General features: G+C 34.0%; 1 protein-coding gene across 1 annotated transcript in view; it reads left to right on the top strand.

Moving 5' to 3' along the window:
- LOC115209512 (aquaporin-9-like) overlaps positions 1–12,562 on the top strand; it is a 200,740-nt gene extending 188,178 nt beyond the window's left edge. The window contains exons 6-7 of the mRNA XM_036501208.1: positions 4,949–5,112; positions 12,409–12,562. Of these exons, the coding sequence (XP_036357101.1) occupies positions 4,949–5,112; positions 12,409–12,425 (181 nt within the window). The 3' untranslated portion in view covers positions 12,426–12,562. The remainder of the gene's footprint in view (positions 1–4,948; positions 5,113–12,408) is intronic.
- The last annotated feature ends 2,434 nt before the right edge of the window (positions 12,563–14,996 follow it).

Genomic DNA, 14,996 nt, shown 5'->3' on the forward strand with positions numbered 1-14,996 from the left:
ATGAAAAAGAGGTATGTGAAAAAATGTTTTTAAATCTGAAAATCTCATTTGTAAAAAGTGCTAACGAGGCGGGGTGACTGCGCTCATCGTAGCATAGGGAGAAGTCTTTTCAAGGCAGTAGGGTAAAACCACCCTCTAAAATAACCGGTAATACGATTTTGAACGATGTATCTGTTTTCTGCGTTGACAGGGTTAATGACATCAATTCTGGTTTATTCTTGACTCTTGAAATTACCTTCTCTTCTTATTTGGATCGGTTGCAATTGCTGCTAGGCGTTTGTTTGCATTCTTTCAAAGTGAAGATAATTTCAATAAATCAAGAATTGATATTGTATAGAACTTCGTATAACTTTCTTTGTCTTTGTTTACCAAGTTGATGCCACTGGCTATGCAGATGTATTTCTCTTAATTTTTGTTTTAATTGTGGTAAATTTCTCTAAGCCATATTGTCTACTCTTTTTGTATATGGCTATGTCTTATGTTTGGTTGAAGACATGGTGGGATAACTGCTGTGCTGCTGGCATTATTGAAACTATATGGACTTCATATTACCTCGTGTATGAAGCTCTTTTGAAAAAAAAATACAACTCCTGATGAATTTATGTATTTTAAGTGTCTCTATAATACTAATAATCTTGTAGTTTTGAAAACAATCTCAAAATTTCCGCAGGCGCTGTGACATGGAGAAATATATATTTTATGGTTATATTCTTTAGAACATAGTAAATGTATTTATGCTGCTTTATATTTCAAATAAAATTCTACTGCGGTCGACTCTGCTTTCCGTCCTTATAGAAGTCAATATAGTAAAGTCCCAGTCAAGTCAAATATGTGAAAATCACGGGCTAAATTCCTTGTTAAATCTTGTTTCGTCACTCTAGGCTTTTAGTTAATATTCTGCTTTAATTATTGTTGAGTCTGACTCATGCGAGTCGATAACTGGAGTTCTAGCATCCTATTGGTTTTACATTTTGGCACAAAGCCAGTAGCACTGGGGGAGGAGTAAGTCGATTACGTCGACTCCAGTGCTCAACTAGTACTTATTTTATCGACTCCGAAAGGAAGAAAGGTAAAGTCGACCTCGGCGGAATTTGAACTCAGAATGTAAAGCCTGACAAAATGCCGCAAAACATTTTACCCGGCATGCTAACGATTCCGCCAGCTCGCCTCCTTGAAGTTCTAGTACCATACTGGATGTTGCTTCGGTCAATTGAAACAACCATTCCTAAGATGTCTTTTGTTACTTAAACCTTGTGTTGGTTGCCTGATAACAATTTGCTTCGTTTGAAGCTTCATTCCTCTTACAATGATTAAGGGTAATTTCTTACTGTTACCTCTGTTGTCATATATAATACATTTTGTTCTTCACAAATTTTCTGCTCTGACATCCGAAGTAAATGGAAGAAATGAGACTTATTCCTAAAACTCCAACCATGTCACATTGTATTATACTGGTTCTTGTTGCGGATTTCGTTTCAGATATAGAATACTCAGCTACTTACACTATAATTCTATGAATAAACTGTTCTGTTGATTGAACAACTGAAATACTCATTCCCGATGCCGAATGAAATCCATTTCCTGAGAGACAACTAAAGCGATCATGCCCCTCTTCTAAAATGTGCTATGCTAGAGAGAAATAATTCATATGAAAAGAAATCAATAAATAAAATAAAGGAAATTTAAAACTAATCCTAAGTTTTAAAAGGCATTAAAACAATCTTTGAATAGTTAACTTGTGTCTTTCAAGCTGAAATCATTTTAGTTTATGTATACATTCTCAGATCAAGAGACTTGCTACGCGAGTACATCTCCGTAAAATATACGTATTAATTACAATACAGCCATCCGTCACTAGCTAGCAAGCACAGTTTCTGGCAGGCATATACATCCTTGGCCCAGCCACACATCAAGTATCCGATAGCTGGAGGGAGAGAGGGCAGAACTCACAGTCGCTGGTTATGGCTGCTCATTTACAGCTGAATTGATTGTAGTTAATTGAAGCCAAGTGCCTTGGTCAAGGACACAACACGCTACTCGATCCAGGAATTGAACCCACGATCTTATAACCATGAACCGAATACGCTAAGCCACTAGTTCACGCGCTTTGCGTTATTATTGATAATGATAATTTATAGGTAAAAATTTTCACAGACATCTTTCTGATAATTTAAATGTGTTTTATACAGCGCTTGTGAGAAAAATGTTTACTCGGTTCAGTGATTTAAATTTTAATTCACCATTTCTGAGTTTCTTGAAAAAGCAGCCAAATTTTTCACATACCATACACACTAATCTAAAGAATGGAAGGATACATTAAATAAAAAAGAAAAAAAGATGTAATATTCTGAAAAGAAAATAATTATAAAAATGTGTATTCCGAAAAAAAAAAAGAACTGAGAAAAAGTTTCAAAGCTGTAAAATGATTTAAAGTACGTAAATATTTAAAATAAATGCATGCAATTAGATGTGTATAATTTTAATATTAGTTTCAAATAGCATGCGAGCTGATAGAATCGTTAGCACACCGGGCAAAATGCTTAGCGACATTCCGCCGAGCTCGACTTTGCCTTTCATCCTCTCGGGGTCGATAAAATAAGTACAAGTTGAACACTGGGGTCGATGTAATCGACTTGCCAACTTCCCGAACTTGCTAGCCCCGGCGCCAAAATTTGAAATCAATATTTGTTTCAAATAAACTTCGAGCAGGCACAAACAGGCAAAGAACAGGACTTGTGCCTCTAATTGAAAGAATACTAAGTAGCATAGGCATATTTTGGGAGACGGTATAGTACTTCACTGGTACTTTTTCATTGACATAGGGAGAATGAAACGCAGAGTCAAAAGGACCCAAAGCGAAGTAAGTAAATAACATGCCTGACGTAATACCGATGTTACTTATCTACGATCATCTTATCGTTAGTTCAGCGAAATATAAAAAAGCGAGAGAGAGAGAGAGAGAGAGAGAGAGAGAGAGAGAGAGAGAGAGAGAGAGAGAGAGAGAGAGAGAGAGAGAGAAAGGGAGACACAGAGAGAAAACACAGTTGAATAAGAGCACACATTGTCAAAGAATGATGAGATAAATGCATTGAAAGGGTGGCTGTTTTATCTCATGCAGCTGAAATATATTTAAGAATATCTTTGTTAGCAAAGATATATCGAATCGTAACAACTACAATTGATACCATATTAACTATTTATGTACACACGGACGGATACACACACATACACACACACACACGCACGCACATACACACAAAATATATATACAAATCTGTCTGTCTCTATTTCTCTCTCTCTCTAGGTGTGGAGTGAGTTTGTGTGTGTGTGCACGTAGTGCCATCAAAAGTATTATCAACGACAGCAGCTACTACATCATAATCGTTATTGTCCACATACCTATTAACACTATTAATATTATCGCTGCCAATGCCAATTTTTATTAAGACACAGCTACTATCACAGTTTTCATCCAATCAATGAGGAGATGGCACGCCTATTCTTTTTTCTTTTCCTTTCCTTTTTTGAGCTATCGACGACTGTTAGACTTTCACAGCTAAATGCAATAATATTAAATCGCCCGATATTTTTTCGGAAATTTGGAGAGAACAAAAATATAATATCAAATCACCCAATATTTTTTCAGAAACTTGGAGAGAACAAAAGTATATTAAATCGCCCAATATTGTTTCGGAAACTTGGAGAGAACAAAAATATATTAAATCGCCCAATACTGTTTCGGAAGTTTGGACAGAACAAAAATATATCAAATCACCCAATATTTTTTCGGAAACTTGGAGAGAACAAAAGTATAATATTTAATAACCCTATATTTTTTCGGAAAATTGGAGAGAACAAAAATATATCAAATTACCTAAAATTTTTTCGGAAACTTGGAGAGAACAAAAGTATAATATTAAATCGCCCAATATTTTTTCGGAAAGTTGGAGAGAACCAAAATATATCAAATCGCCCAATATTTTTTCGGAAACTTGGAGAGAACAAAAGTATAATATTTAATCACCCAATATTGTTTCGGAAATTTGGAGAGAACAAAAATATATCGAATCACTCAATATTTTTTCGGAAACTTGGAGAAAACAAAAGTATAATATTTAATCGCCCAATATTTTTTCGGAAATTTGGGGAGAACAAAAATATATCAAATCACTCAATATTTTTTTGGAAACTTGGAGAGAACAAAAGTATAATATTTAATCGCCCAATATTTTTTCGGAAATTTGGAGGGAACAAAAATATATCAAATCACCCAATATTTTTTCGGAAATTTGGAGAGAACAAAAGTATAATATTAAATTACCCTATATTTTTTCGGAAAGTTGGAGAGAACAAAAATATATCAAACCAATCAATATTTTTTCAGAAATTTGGAGAGAACAAAAATATAATATCAAATCAGCCAATATTTTTTCGGAAAGTTGGAGAGAACAAAAATATATTATTAAATCACCCAATATTTTTTCGGAAATTTGGAGAGAACAAAAATACTACGTGGCGCTAAGTCCCATTTGTCTTGTATCGTAGTTCTTTCAAAGTTTTTCTCACCGACTAAGATTCTGCGACTCAGTTCGTTTTAAGACTAATGCATTCGCCGTGAAAACTTGCATTCCAAAGTTTTCAGTCAATCGTTTCTTTCAGCAAAAAGTAAATCAAGACTTAGAATTCTGTATATCTGTTTGTTATTACCTGTTGTTCAAAAGATTACATAATACAAAGCAGTCATGACGTAATAAAAGATACAAAAATTTAAAGACATTGCATATTTTGACTCCGAACAGAAAGAAATTTAGTTACTTTTAAACTATTAATCTTAGCAAATACTATTTTATTTTCTGCATTGTTTGAAGTTATATTACTTATACTTCTCATGTTTAAATGTACAAATATATATTTTCCAATTAGCATGTATATTTTTTTTTCATTTCAGTTATCGAAATTATAGCTGGTTTTGTGTACCAGTCTTCTTGCCTTTGGTAGGTTCTGTTCTGGCAGTGGCAGTCTACAACGGTTTTATTTGTATTCATCGTCCAGAGATTTTAACAATCACAGCTGAATTCAGAGACCATCCAACTGCGACCACAGCTGAAATTGGTATTTACTATACTTTTATTTTTTAAATTCCTTTCACTCATTGACTGCAACCATATAGGTGGGGGTTTTAGATGATTATAACATTTTTGTTGTTTTAATCTCACTCTCTCTCTTACACACACACACACACACACACACGCACGCACACACGCACCCCCACGAATGTAGGGTGTTCCACAAAATGCATACTGGAAGTTTGATAGCGCAATCGAAGTGAGAGGACAGTTTAGGAGAAAGTTTGAAAGACCGTGGACATCAATGATCGCCACAACGCAAGAAAGTGCACTAGAGTTCTGCATATTGCCAGAACTCAAGGAAATATGCAGCAAGCAGGTCGTGATATAAGTATTTTAAAAACAAGTGATAATCACATTTTCAAGCTTTGTCATGGGAAATTGTGCATTGCAAAAGTAACCCCTATTTTCAATGAAAATGATCTGCATCGAAGAGTGATATTTTGCGAGGGGTACTGGGCCAAGATGCGAAAAAAAAAAACAACAAAAAACAAAACATTTTTCAGCAGATTGTCGTTTGGAGTGATGTGGACACATATTAAATAGCTTAATTAATCGCCACAGTTGCACCTATTGGAAACCTGAGAAACCGCATATTACGGAGGAATATCATGTTAATTTACCAGGAGTTACAGTATAGTGTGGATTGTCATCAAAAGGATTAGGCGAGTCATTCGTTTTAGACAGTGACTATTCCTATTTACTTGAACTTGCAGCAGCAATCTGTCATGTAAAGCTTTTAAGAGGACTTTGAAGATATGAAGTTTTATTTCCGGCAAAAGGGGCACCTTCACACTACCACAGAAATGTAAAGAGCAACACCAATAAGATCTTGTTCTACAGGTGTATTAGACGAAGAAAGTTCAGTAGAATGATTCGTGTTTTCAGCAGTTTGAAATCAGGCGTTTATAAAAACCTAAATCCTGTCTGTAGTGTCGATTAAATTTTGAAAATAAAACGTATTTTAATAAACAATGCCCTTATAATCATGCAATGCGAGTATACGTTTTTAGAATACCCTGTTCATGTTTATATATATGTGTATAAGTATGTATGTATGTCGTTCAGTTTTATTTCAAGATTTTTTGCTAATAGAGAAAGAGCCGGTTTCTAACCTAGATTCAAAGCTCCTTTATTGGAATTTCAACATCAACAACAACGGTATTTTTGTATGTATGTATGTATGTATGTATGTATGTATGTATGTATGTATGTATGTATGTATGTATGTATGTATGTATGTATGTATGCGTGCAGACTTGTATGTTTTACTTTATGTATGTATTCTCATATATATAGTTGTATATGTAGACATGCCATGCATATATAAATGAAACATGTCTGGAAAGTTTTACAAAATTTTACAGTTGTAGTGATGGATTGGATCTGTTGTCTTCGAATTAGCTTTCTCCTTTCTGGTTTTGAGTAGCCTGATTTCTCAAGATTGGTATTTAGGCAGTGTGTTACATACCCCAGTAACCCAATAATTACAGTTATAAACCTGAACTTGTAATCTGGATAGAGTAACAGCAGAGTTCCCAATACTTCAGCATAGGTGTCCTCTTTTTCACTGATCTTCAGCTTTATGTTAACATCCGCTGGGCAGCTAATTTTCACAGCTGTGCACCGTTTCTTTTCTCTTTACCCAATATCAGGTCTGTTGTGCTTACATTTTATTGAAATCTTCACTGGAACATTACACCAGTACTCCTTTTTATTATGTGTGGCTATGGGTTCTTATTTCTTTGTCCTTGGGATTTTATGTTTGACGGATTTCATTAAGGAGTGTCCTAGCTACAACATCATGGTATGTCTGTCTGTCTATCCATTTGTAAATGCATACATATACATAATCGTGTATTATCATGCACAGATATATACATATATAAATATTAATATACATGTTTGTGCGTGTGTATGTGATAACCCACGTCTATGTATATCTAAATACGCATCATCTAATTGTTTATACTGCATAGATCAATTTCTGAATTGATTAGTATCATATAAGTATTTTTCACAAAAATAACATAACAAAGGCAATATAAATTTATTAAAAAACGCAGCAGAAAATAATATGACTAAAGCAGGTGTTGATACTAAAAACACCAATATTTTAACTTTTGATAGCAATTTTGTAATGTCGGAACGTATGTAAATTGATTTTTATTTTGTTGCTTCGCAGTTTAAAATTTTGTCATATCGCTTAATAGTATTATGTAAAACTTTTCCTTGTATATAATATTAGTTATTATACGTGGCAGTCTAAGAAAGATAGTAAATGAGTCTATCTGATTGGTAATGAGGACGAAATATTTGCGAGACTGTTTCAGTTTTGTGTTTCAAACTGTTGCATATAATATCTAATAATTATACTTATATTTTAGCAGTTATTTTATTGTTAGTTAATTAATCGGCGGAGAAGGAGCGGAGCCACTTGCAAGGACCCTTTCGTAGCCTGTAAAAATGATGAGGTTGATGTAGTTAATACTTATCTTGAATATGCGCAAGTTAATACCTTTAGAAAGAAATAGGGCTGTCAGTGGGTGATAGCTTTGAAGAGTGATTGGTGACATGAGGTAGAGGGTACGATAATCTGAGAAAACCAGTTGTTTTTGTTGATGTTTATTCCTTGGTCAACTTTGAAGGGAACTACGCGAAGAACATCAACGTTTTGAAGGGCTATTATATATTTAAAGATTATGTTATCTAGTTTTTCATTGTTTAAGACATTACAATATAATTTAACGTAAATGTGGTCCCTATAACTTAGTAGATTGAGCATCTAACTGAAAATCATTTAGTTTGAAGAGAAATGGATGCGTGCATTAGATGATTCAGAAAGGAGAGGATATACAGCTTGTTTGTTCAAAGGAGAAGGAGGGTTTTTAAAGCAGCCATAAACCAGAGAAGAAAGAGTAAATATGTGAAACATGAAATGTAGTATGCTTGTGAGGCGTGAGCATTTGCCAATCAGTCCAACGATGCTCCTGTATTATAGTTTCACACCAGTTCTGGCTTTGGGGAAAATATTGCTTAAAAAGTAGACACACGTAGACTGAAACCTCCTCTTTTCATGCCAAAACATTGAAATATGTATCTGATGATTAATGCTATATTGATTTCTAAATTGTGCCATAATGCTACAGATTTTGAGAGTGGAGAATAATCGATTAAATCGACTACAGTATTTGATTGTTGCATGTAGTTTTCCCGGCCATGGAACGTTAAAAGGAGGCAAAAGATCCAAATCTCAGGAAAGTAAGAACGTAAACCGACCCAACTAAATCCTGCTGATTGTTTTGTCCGTCGACGTAGCGACTCTGGTAACCATTGACTTTTGGATGATTATTGTGCTTATTCTCGACATTTAGAATGAAACCACGTATTTAAAATAGAAGTGCAAAATTGATTGTATCATCTTCAATGTACAATTTGAAGTCATTCCATAGTCGGCTCTGTAGATCTGAAAGACACTTATTCTATGATTTTTCACTCATTTGTCTGGCGAGTCAATTGAATTACTTATTGTATCTTCATACTTATTGAACTCAGATCTATTACGTCTGTATATTACCATATTAAAGTCCTTTTGGCATGAAGCAGTTTTAACATTCTATGAATATTATTCACATATTCGTTCAGTCACCTATTCACTTATTTCTTATTGATTGATTGATTGTGACATATCCTGTAACTCATGTCAATAGATATTAATAATAATTCTTTTACGTCATAGAACGAAACGATTGTTAGGTTACTTATCAGCCAAATCAATGAATGTTAGTTATGAATATACATAAGTGATATTTCTTTTTGAAGTGGCTATATTCCGCCATTATCTACTTAGATTTTAGAGACAGCGAGGTAGCCTCTGTACAGTCGCTCGCTCTGCTAGGAATAACATAAATTTCTCATATAATACTACCGTCTTAAATGATGACGGACAAATTGGCATGGCTACGGCTGCAACGTTCTGATTAAAGGTAAGCTTGATTTCAAGATAAGGATTGACTTAGACCAAGCAACAACTTCGTCATTAATCTCGTCTGCTTAATTACTTAGGGAAATATACTAATATTAATGTTTTAATATAAATTCATCGAACGTGACACTAGCAATGATTTTTAACTATTTTTAAAAGGTTTAAGAACCGAGATAGTGTACATACACCAATATGTCAAAAATAGTGTAAATACATCAATATATCTATCAAGAGTCACGTAAAAAGAGCAACCATTATATATTTGTGAATATACCCACGTGTATAGCCGTATATCTATATAGATTTAGACATGTATGTATTTATGTTTATTTATGCGGTTTTAATTATAACATGGCCGTCATACATTATGTATATCCACACACACACATGCGCACGCGCACGTGTGTTCATATACTTCAGACTGGCTGATTCGACATCGTTTTGCAAGTGAGAAAACCGGAGAAATTTTCATCTGTCGCTCGCGTGAACATTTCTGGAACGATTAAGATTTGCGTAGCTTTGAAGTATATTGTGGTGTCTTCAACACAATATGCCTATAAAGAGATTTTTTATCCGGAAACACACACACACACACACAGTATATATATATATATATATATATATATATATATATATATATATATATATATACTGTGTGTGTGTGTGTTTCCGGATAAAAAATCTCTTTATAGGCATATATATATAAAAAATCTCTTTATAGGCATATATATATATATGACGAGCTTCTTTCAGTTTGCGTCTACCAAATCCGCTCACAAGGCTTTGGTCGGCCCGAGGCTATAGTAGAAGACACTTGGCCAAGGTACCACATAGTGGGACTGAACCCGGAGCCATGTGGTTGGGAAGCAAGCTTCTTACAACCCAGCTACTCCTGCGCTTATGTGTAACATAATGTAGCATATGCAAGTTTACGACTAACATTTATAAAATAAATCTGTTTAGAAATTAAGTAATTATGTAAAGACATGTATGAACAGAAGAAATCTTGATGACACAATTTCGCGAAATCTTGTTTCTCAGTATAAATGTAGTGACGTGTCACAATGCTCGTATCAAAGGAAACTTATTCGTCGGTGCATTATTTTACGAATTTTTATGCTATATATATATATATATATATATATATATATATATTACGGAGATGTACTCGCATAGCAAGTGATTTGATCTGAGATCGTGTGCTGGAACGAAAACAATTGCAGCGTGGAAGGTGTTTGTAAGCCATTTAAGAAACACACAAAAGCCGTTCGATTCACTTCAACATTTAAGTTTAATTTGTCAAAATATTTTCGTCGCTAAAATCCGCGACCTGTTCATTGACAAAATGCAGCACGGATTTTTGTCAGTGAACAGGTCGCGGATTTTAGCGACGAAAATATTTTGACAAATTAAACTTAAATGTTGAAGTGAATCGAACGGCTTTTGTGTGTTTCTTAAATGGCTTACAAACACCTTCCACGCTGCAATTGTTATATATATATATATATATTTGTAAAAAATGAAGTTTGAAAATGCTGCTATATTAGACAAATTTTTGATTTTTATATATACATTATTTATTTAACATGTTTCGGTTCTTGAAATGACGAACCTTATCAAAAAAAATTTATATATAAAAAAGATAGTTCATGCTATCAAATATAAAAAATTCATATATAATAAAAAATTCATATATAGTGGAGCGAGTCCATGCTATATGTTTAAAGAGTATGAAGTAGTAGTTCATAGTGGTGATATGCATTCAATATAAAAAATTCATGTTCTTGAAAAAGCGAGGAATTCATTTTAGGTTTTACCTTGTGTTCCAATGGGGGCAACTCTGATGACTGTTGGTTGGTGTCTGGTCTGTTCGAATATATATATAAAGATTCTTGATAGAATTAGGTACTTAAAAGAATGTGCACCAGGTGGGGCTGAATAAACCCGTGGTCACCACTAATGGTCGATTAAATATCCAGTTGGATATTCAGGTTGTGCACACAGAAAAAAAACCATCCCTCGAGTATTAAGCGCCTTGGGGCTGGTCCAAAGTACACGTTGTGTTGATCATACGTTGTTTGGTATACTCCAGAGTGTCCGACGTGTCGCAAATCTCTATGGTGTACTATAAGCAAATGAATAATAACAAATGGTGGTTAAATGTCAGCGCATTACGACTGTTTCTTACGCTTTTTTAAATACAAGAATAAGTACATTACATTACTTCAAAAAACCGTAATCATCAAATGAAACATAATTTCAAATCAATAGCATATCCCAAGAACACAGCAGTAACATGCCTGAAACCAGCCGAAGCTGAGCACGAAATGGGAGAAAAACCAACAAAAATTGGCTGTTATGAGCATTAGTGGGGTACGGTGAGAAGAGATAATATGATATTTATGGTCAGTGTCCAGGGGCAGAAGCAGTGAATTGAGAATGGAGAAGCTGCTAAGGCAATTTTAGTGTAGTTTGTTATAATAGGATTAAAAAAGTGTGTAGCAGGAATGAATCAAAGAAAGAAAAGACAAATAGATAAATATACATGTGTGTATTAATCTTCAGAATACTCTGATCACTCGTTTCATGAACCATCTTTTTTTACCCAATGAACGAAGATTTCCGGATCACAGATCAACTGACCAGCAGCATAACATAATCTTACTATTATAGTAAAAAATTACACATTGAATGCATGCACATTGAGTGCATGCACATTGAGTGCATGCACATTGAGTGCTTTTTGTCATATATGTATGCACACATATGAAAATATTTACATCTATCTATCCATCTATCTGTGTGTCTGTCTATATATCTAATCATCGGTCAATCTGGCTGTCTATTTCTCTCTGTCTCTCTCTGTCTCTCTCTCTCATATATATATATATATATATATATATAAATATAAATACATATGTATATTTATGAAATATATATACATGCATATGTTATATATATTATATATGAAAATATATATATACATATGTATATATATATATGCATATATATATAATATATATATATATATATATATATATATATATATATATATATATATATATATATATATATGTATATATGTATATATGTATATATATATATATATATATATATATATAAATATATATATATATGTGTGTTTGTATGTATTTATGTATGTATGTTGTGTGTGTATGTATGTATGTATGTATTATGTATGTATGTATGTATGTATGTATGTATGTATGTATGTGTGTATCTTTATACGTTTATACGTATACACTTATATTAATATATTACCATTATTTTTTTTAGGTGACACAAAGTTCTGAGAGAAAGCTAACAATTCCCCAGACCAAGCCGAAATCTTTTGATGAGTGATGCTGGCAGTTGTTGAAACTTGTATTTTTTCCCCCTTTCCAATAATAAAATACTGTTGGCACCACAAAATGGTATCTAACTCTGTGAACCTATTAGTATTGTATATCTCATGCGAGACTATATACGAATAAGAATATGTACATATTTAAGTATTGGCGAATCGTTGTATGCGGCAAGGAATATGCGTGTGTTTATGGATGTAACGTAATTTACGTGGATTGGCGTGCATATGCATGTGTGAGTGTTTGTGTTCATAATCTGTCTGTGTTTGTATGTATGTGTATGTGTGTGGAGCGGTTCTTTTTATTTCACTGTCAATGTCCATGTCTTATTGTGTATGTTCAGTACATAATCACACACACACGCGCGCGCGCGCGTGTGCACACACCGCTATTACGTCTGTTTTTTTTTTCTTTTAAAAGGTTTCTGTATGCTAATATTGTTTCTTTCTCTATGTATTTTTTTAAATGAGAATTAAGACATGGAAGATATATGGTAGAATCTATGCATCTAACCTTAGACTACTACAATTGATACAATATTAACACTTTATACACACCCACACACCCACACCACATACACACTCACGCACACATATATACATACATATATATTTCTACACACACGCACATATGTATGTGTGTGTGCGCAATTTAATATATATTTATGTGTGTGTGTGTGTGCGTGTATCTTATGCATGTTTACGCACTCACACATATATACATACATATATATTTCCACACACACGCACATACACACATGCACATATATATATGTGTGTGTGTGTGCGCAATTTAATGTATATTTGTGTGTGTGTGTGCGTGTATCATATGCATGTTTACACACTCACACATATATACATACACATATATTTCCACACACACGCACATATACACATGCACATATATATATATGTATGTGTGTGTGCGCAATTTAATGTATATTTGTGTGTGTATGTGTGCGTGTATCATATGCATGTTTACACACTCAAACATATATACATACATACATATTTCCACACACACGCACATACACACATGCACATATATATATATATGTGTGTGCAATTTAATGTATATTTGTGTGTGTGTGTGCGTGTGTGTATCTTATGCATGTTTAAGTATGTGACGACATTTGCGATAGCATTAACATTTAGCCTGTGCTTAAGTGTAATTGTGTCTATCTTCGATATTGTTCAGTTCTTTAGTCGGTTAAAACAGCCATGTTTTGTACCCAGGCTGCAGCACCTTTCATAAATGTAGCATAAAAGGAAGTGTTCGTCTTAAGTGTTCTTGCCAGAGGAAAGTACTGAAGTGAAGTTGAAGCATTTCCAAAGGGCATTTTGCTAATACATTGAAGTATTTTCGCCAGTAGCCATCCTGCTAGTCCTAGACTGTTATCGCGTGCTTATGTGTAGTGCGCGCGCACCCGTATATGTGTGCATATGTGTGTGTGTGTGTGTGCGCGCGCGTGCGTGTGCGTGTGTGTATGTGTATTGTTCTTATGTGTGAATATTCCTGTTCGAGGATAAGTGTTTGCAGATATATTTATGTACCGGAATTATATTTATCTTTATGAAGAGTGCATTGAATTGATCTGTATCTGTTTATTTCTCTATCTACGAAGAGGTACGGAAAAGTTCCTGGCTTTGGGTAAAAGAAAATACAGGAGATTCAGCTAATTATGATTTAATTCAACGTAATTCCCTCTCAGATACACTGGAGCAGTCCTTCAGTTTTTCTAAGCCCTTTAAAAGAACTCGGAAGTTTGGGTCTCCAACCTGGCATTTCACAGTACCCTTAAAACCAGGAACTGTTCAGCACTCCTCGTAATCCCATTAATCCATGTACCAGTCGGTAAATATCTGTCTATATATATGCATAAACCTATATATGAATGCATTTACACATAATTGCTTACGTAAGCGTCATTATCGCGTATATCGACATCAGATAACTTTTATGTTATTCTGTAGACGTTAATGTAAAACTCAGCGTCAGAACTACCTTCATTTCCAGGAATTATTTAGATATCATGTAAGATCTAATTACAGGTATGTACTATCCTTATGGAAATCCAAATGAATAATTACTATATATATTAACTGATATTAACCATCAACCTACAATCCTATAAAAATGGAGCCAACAACTTAGCAGGAGAATATATTATATACCATTAGGTATAACCTACTTAATATACTATACTGAAAAAATTACAAGCACAAGGTGTATATATATATATATATATATATATATATATAGGCGTAGGAGTGGATGTGTGGTAAGTAGCTTGATTACGAACCACATTGTTCCGGGTTCAGTCCCACTGTGTGGCACCTTGGCCAAGTGTCTTCTACTATAGCATCGGGCCGACCAAAGCCTTGTGAGTGAATTTGGTAGACGGAAACTGAAAAGAAGCCCGTCGTATATATGTATGTGTATGTGTTTGTGTGTCCATTGCTTGTCAACCGATGCTGCAGTGTTTACGTCCCCGTAACTTAACGGTTCGGTAAAAGAGAC

The sequence above is a fragment of the Octopus sinensis genome, linkage group LG3, assembly GCF_006345805.1.
Source record: "Octopus sinensis linkage group LG3, ASM634580v1, whole genome shotgun sequence".
NCBI classification, from domain to species: Eukaryota; Metazoa; Mollusca; class Cephalopoda; order Octopoda; family Octopodidae; genus Octopus; species Octopus sinensis.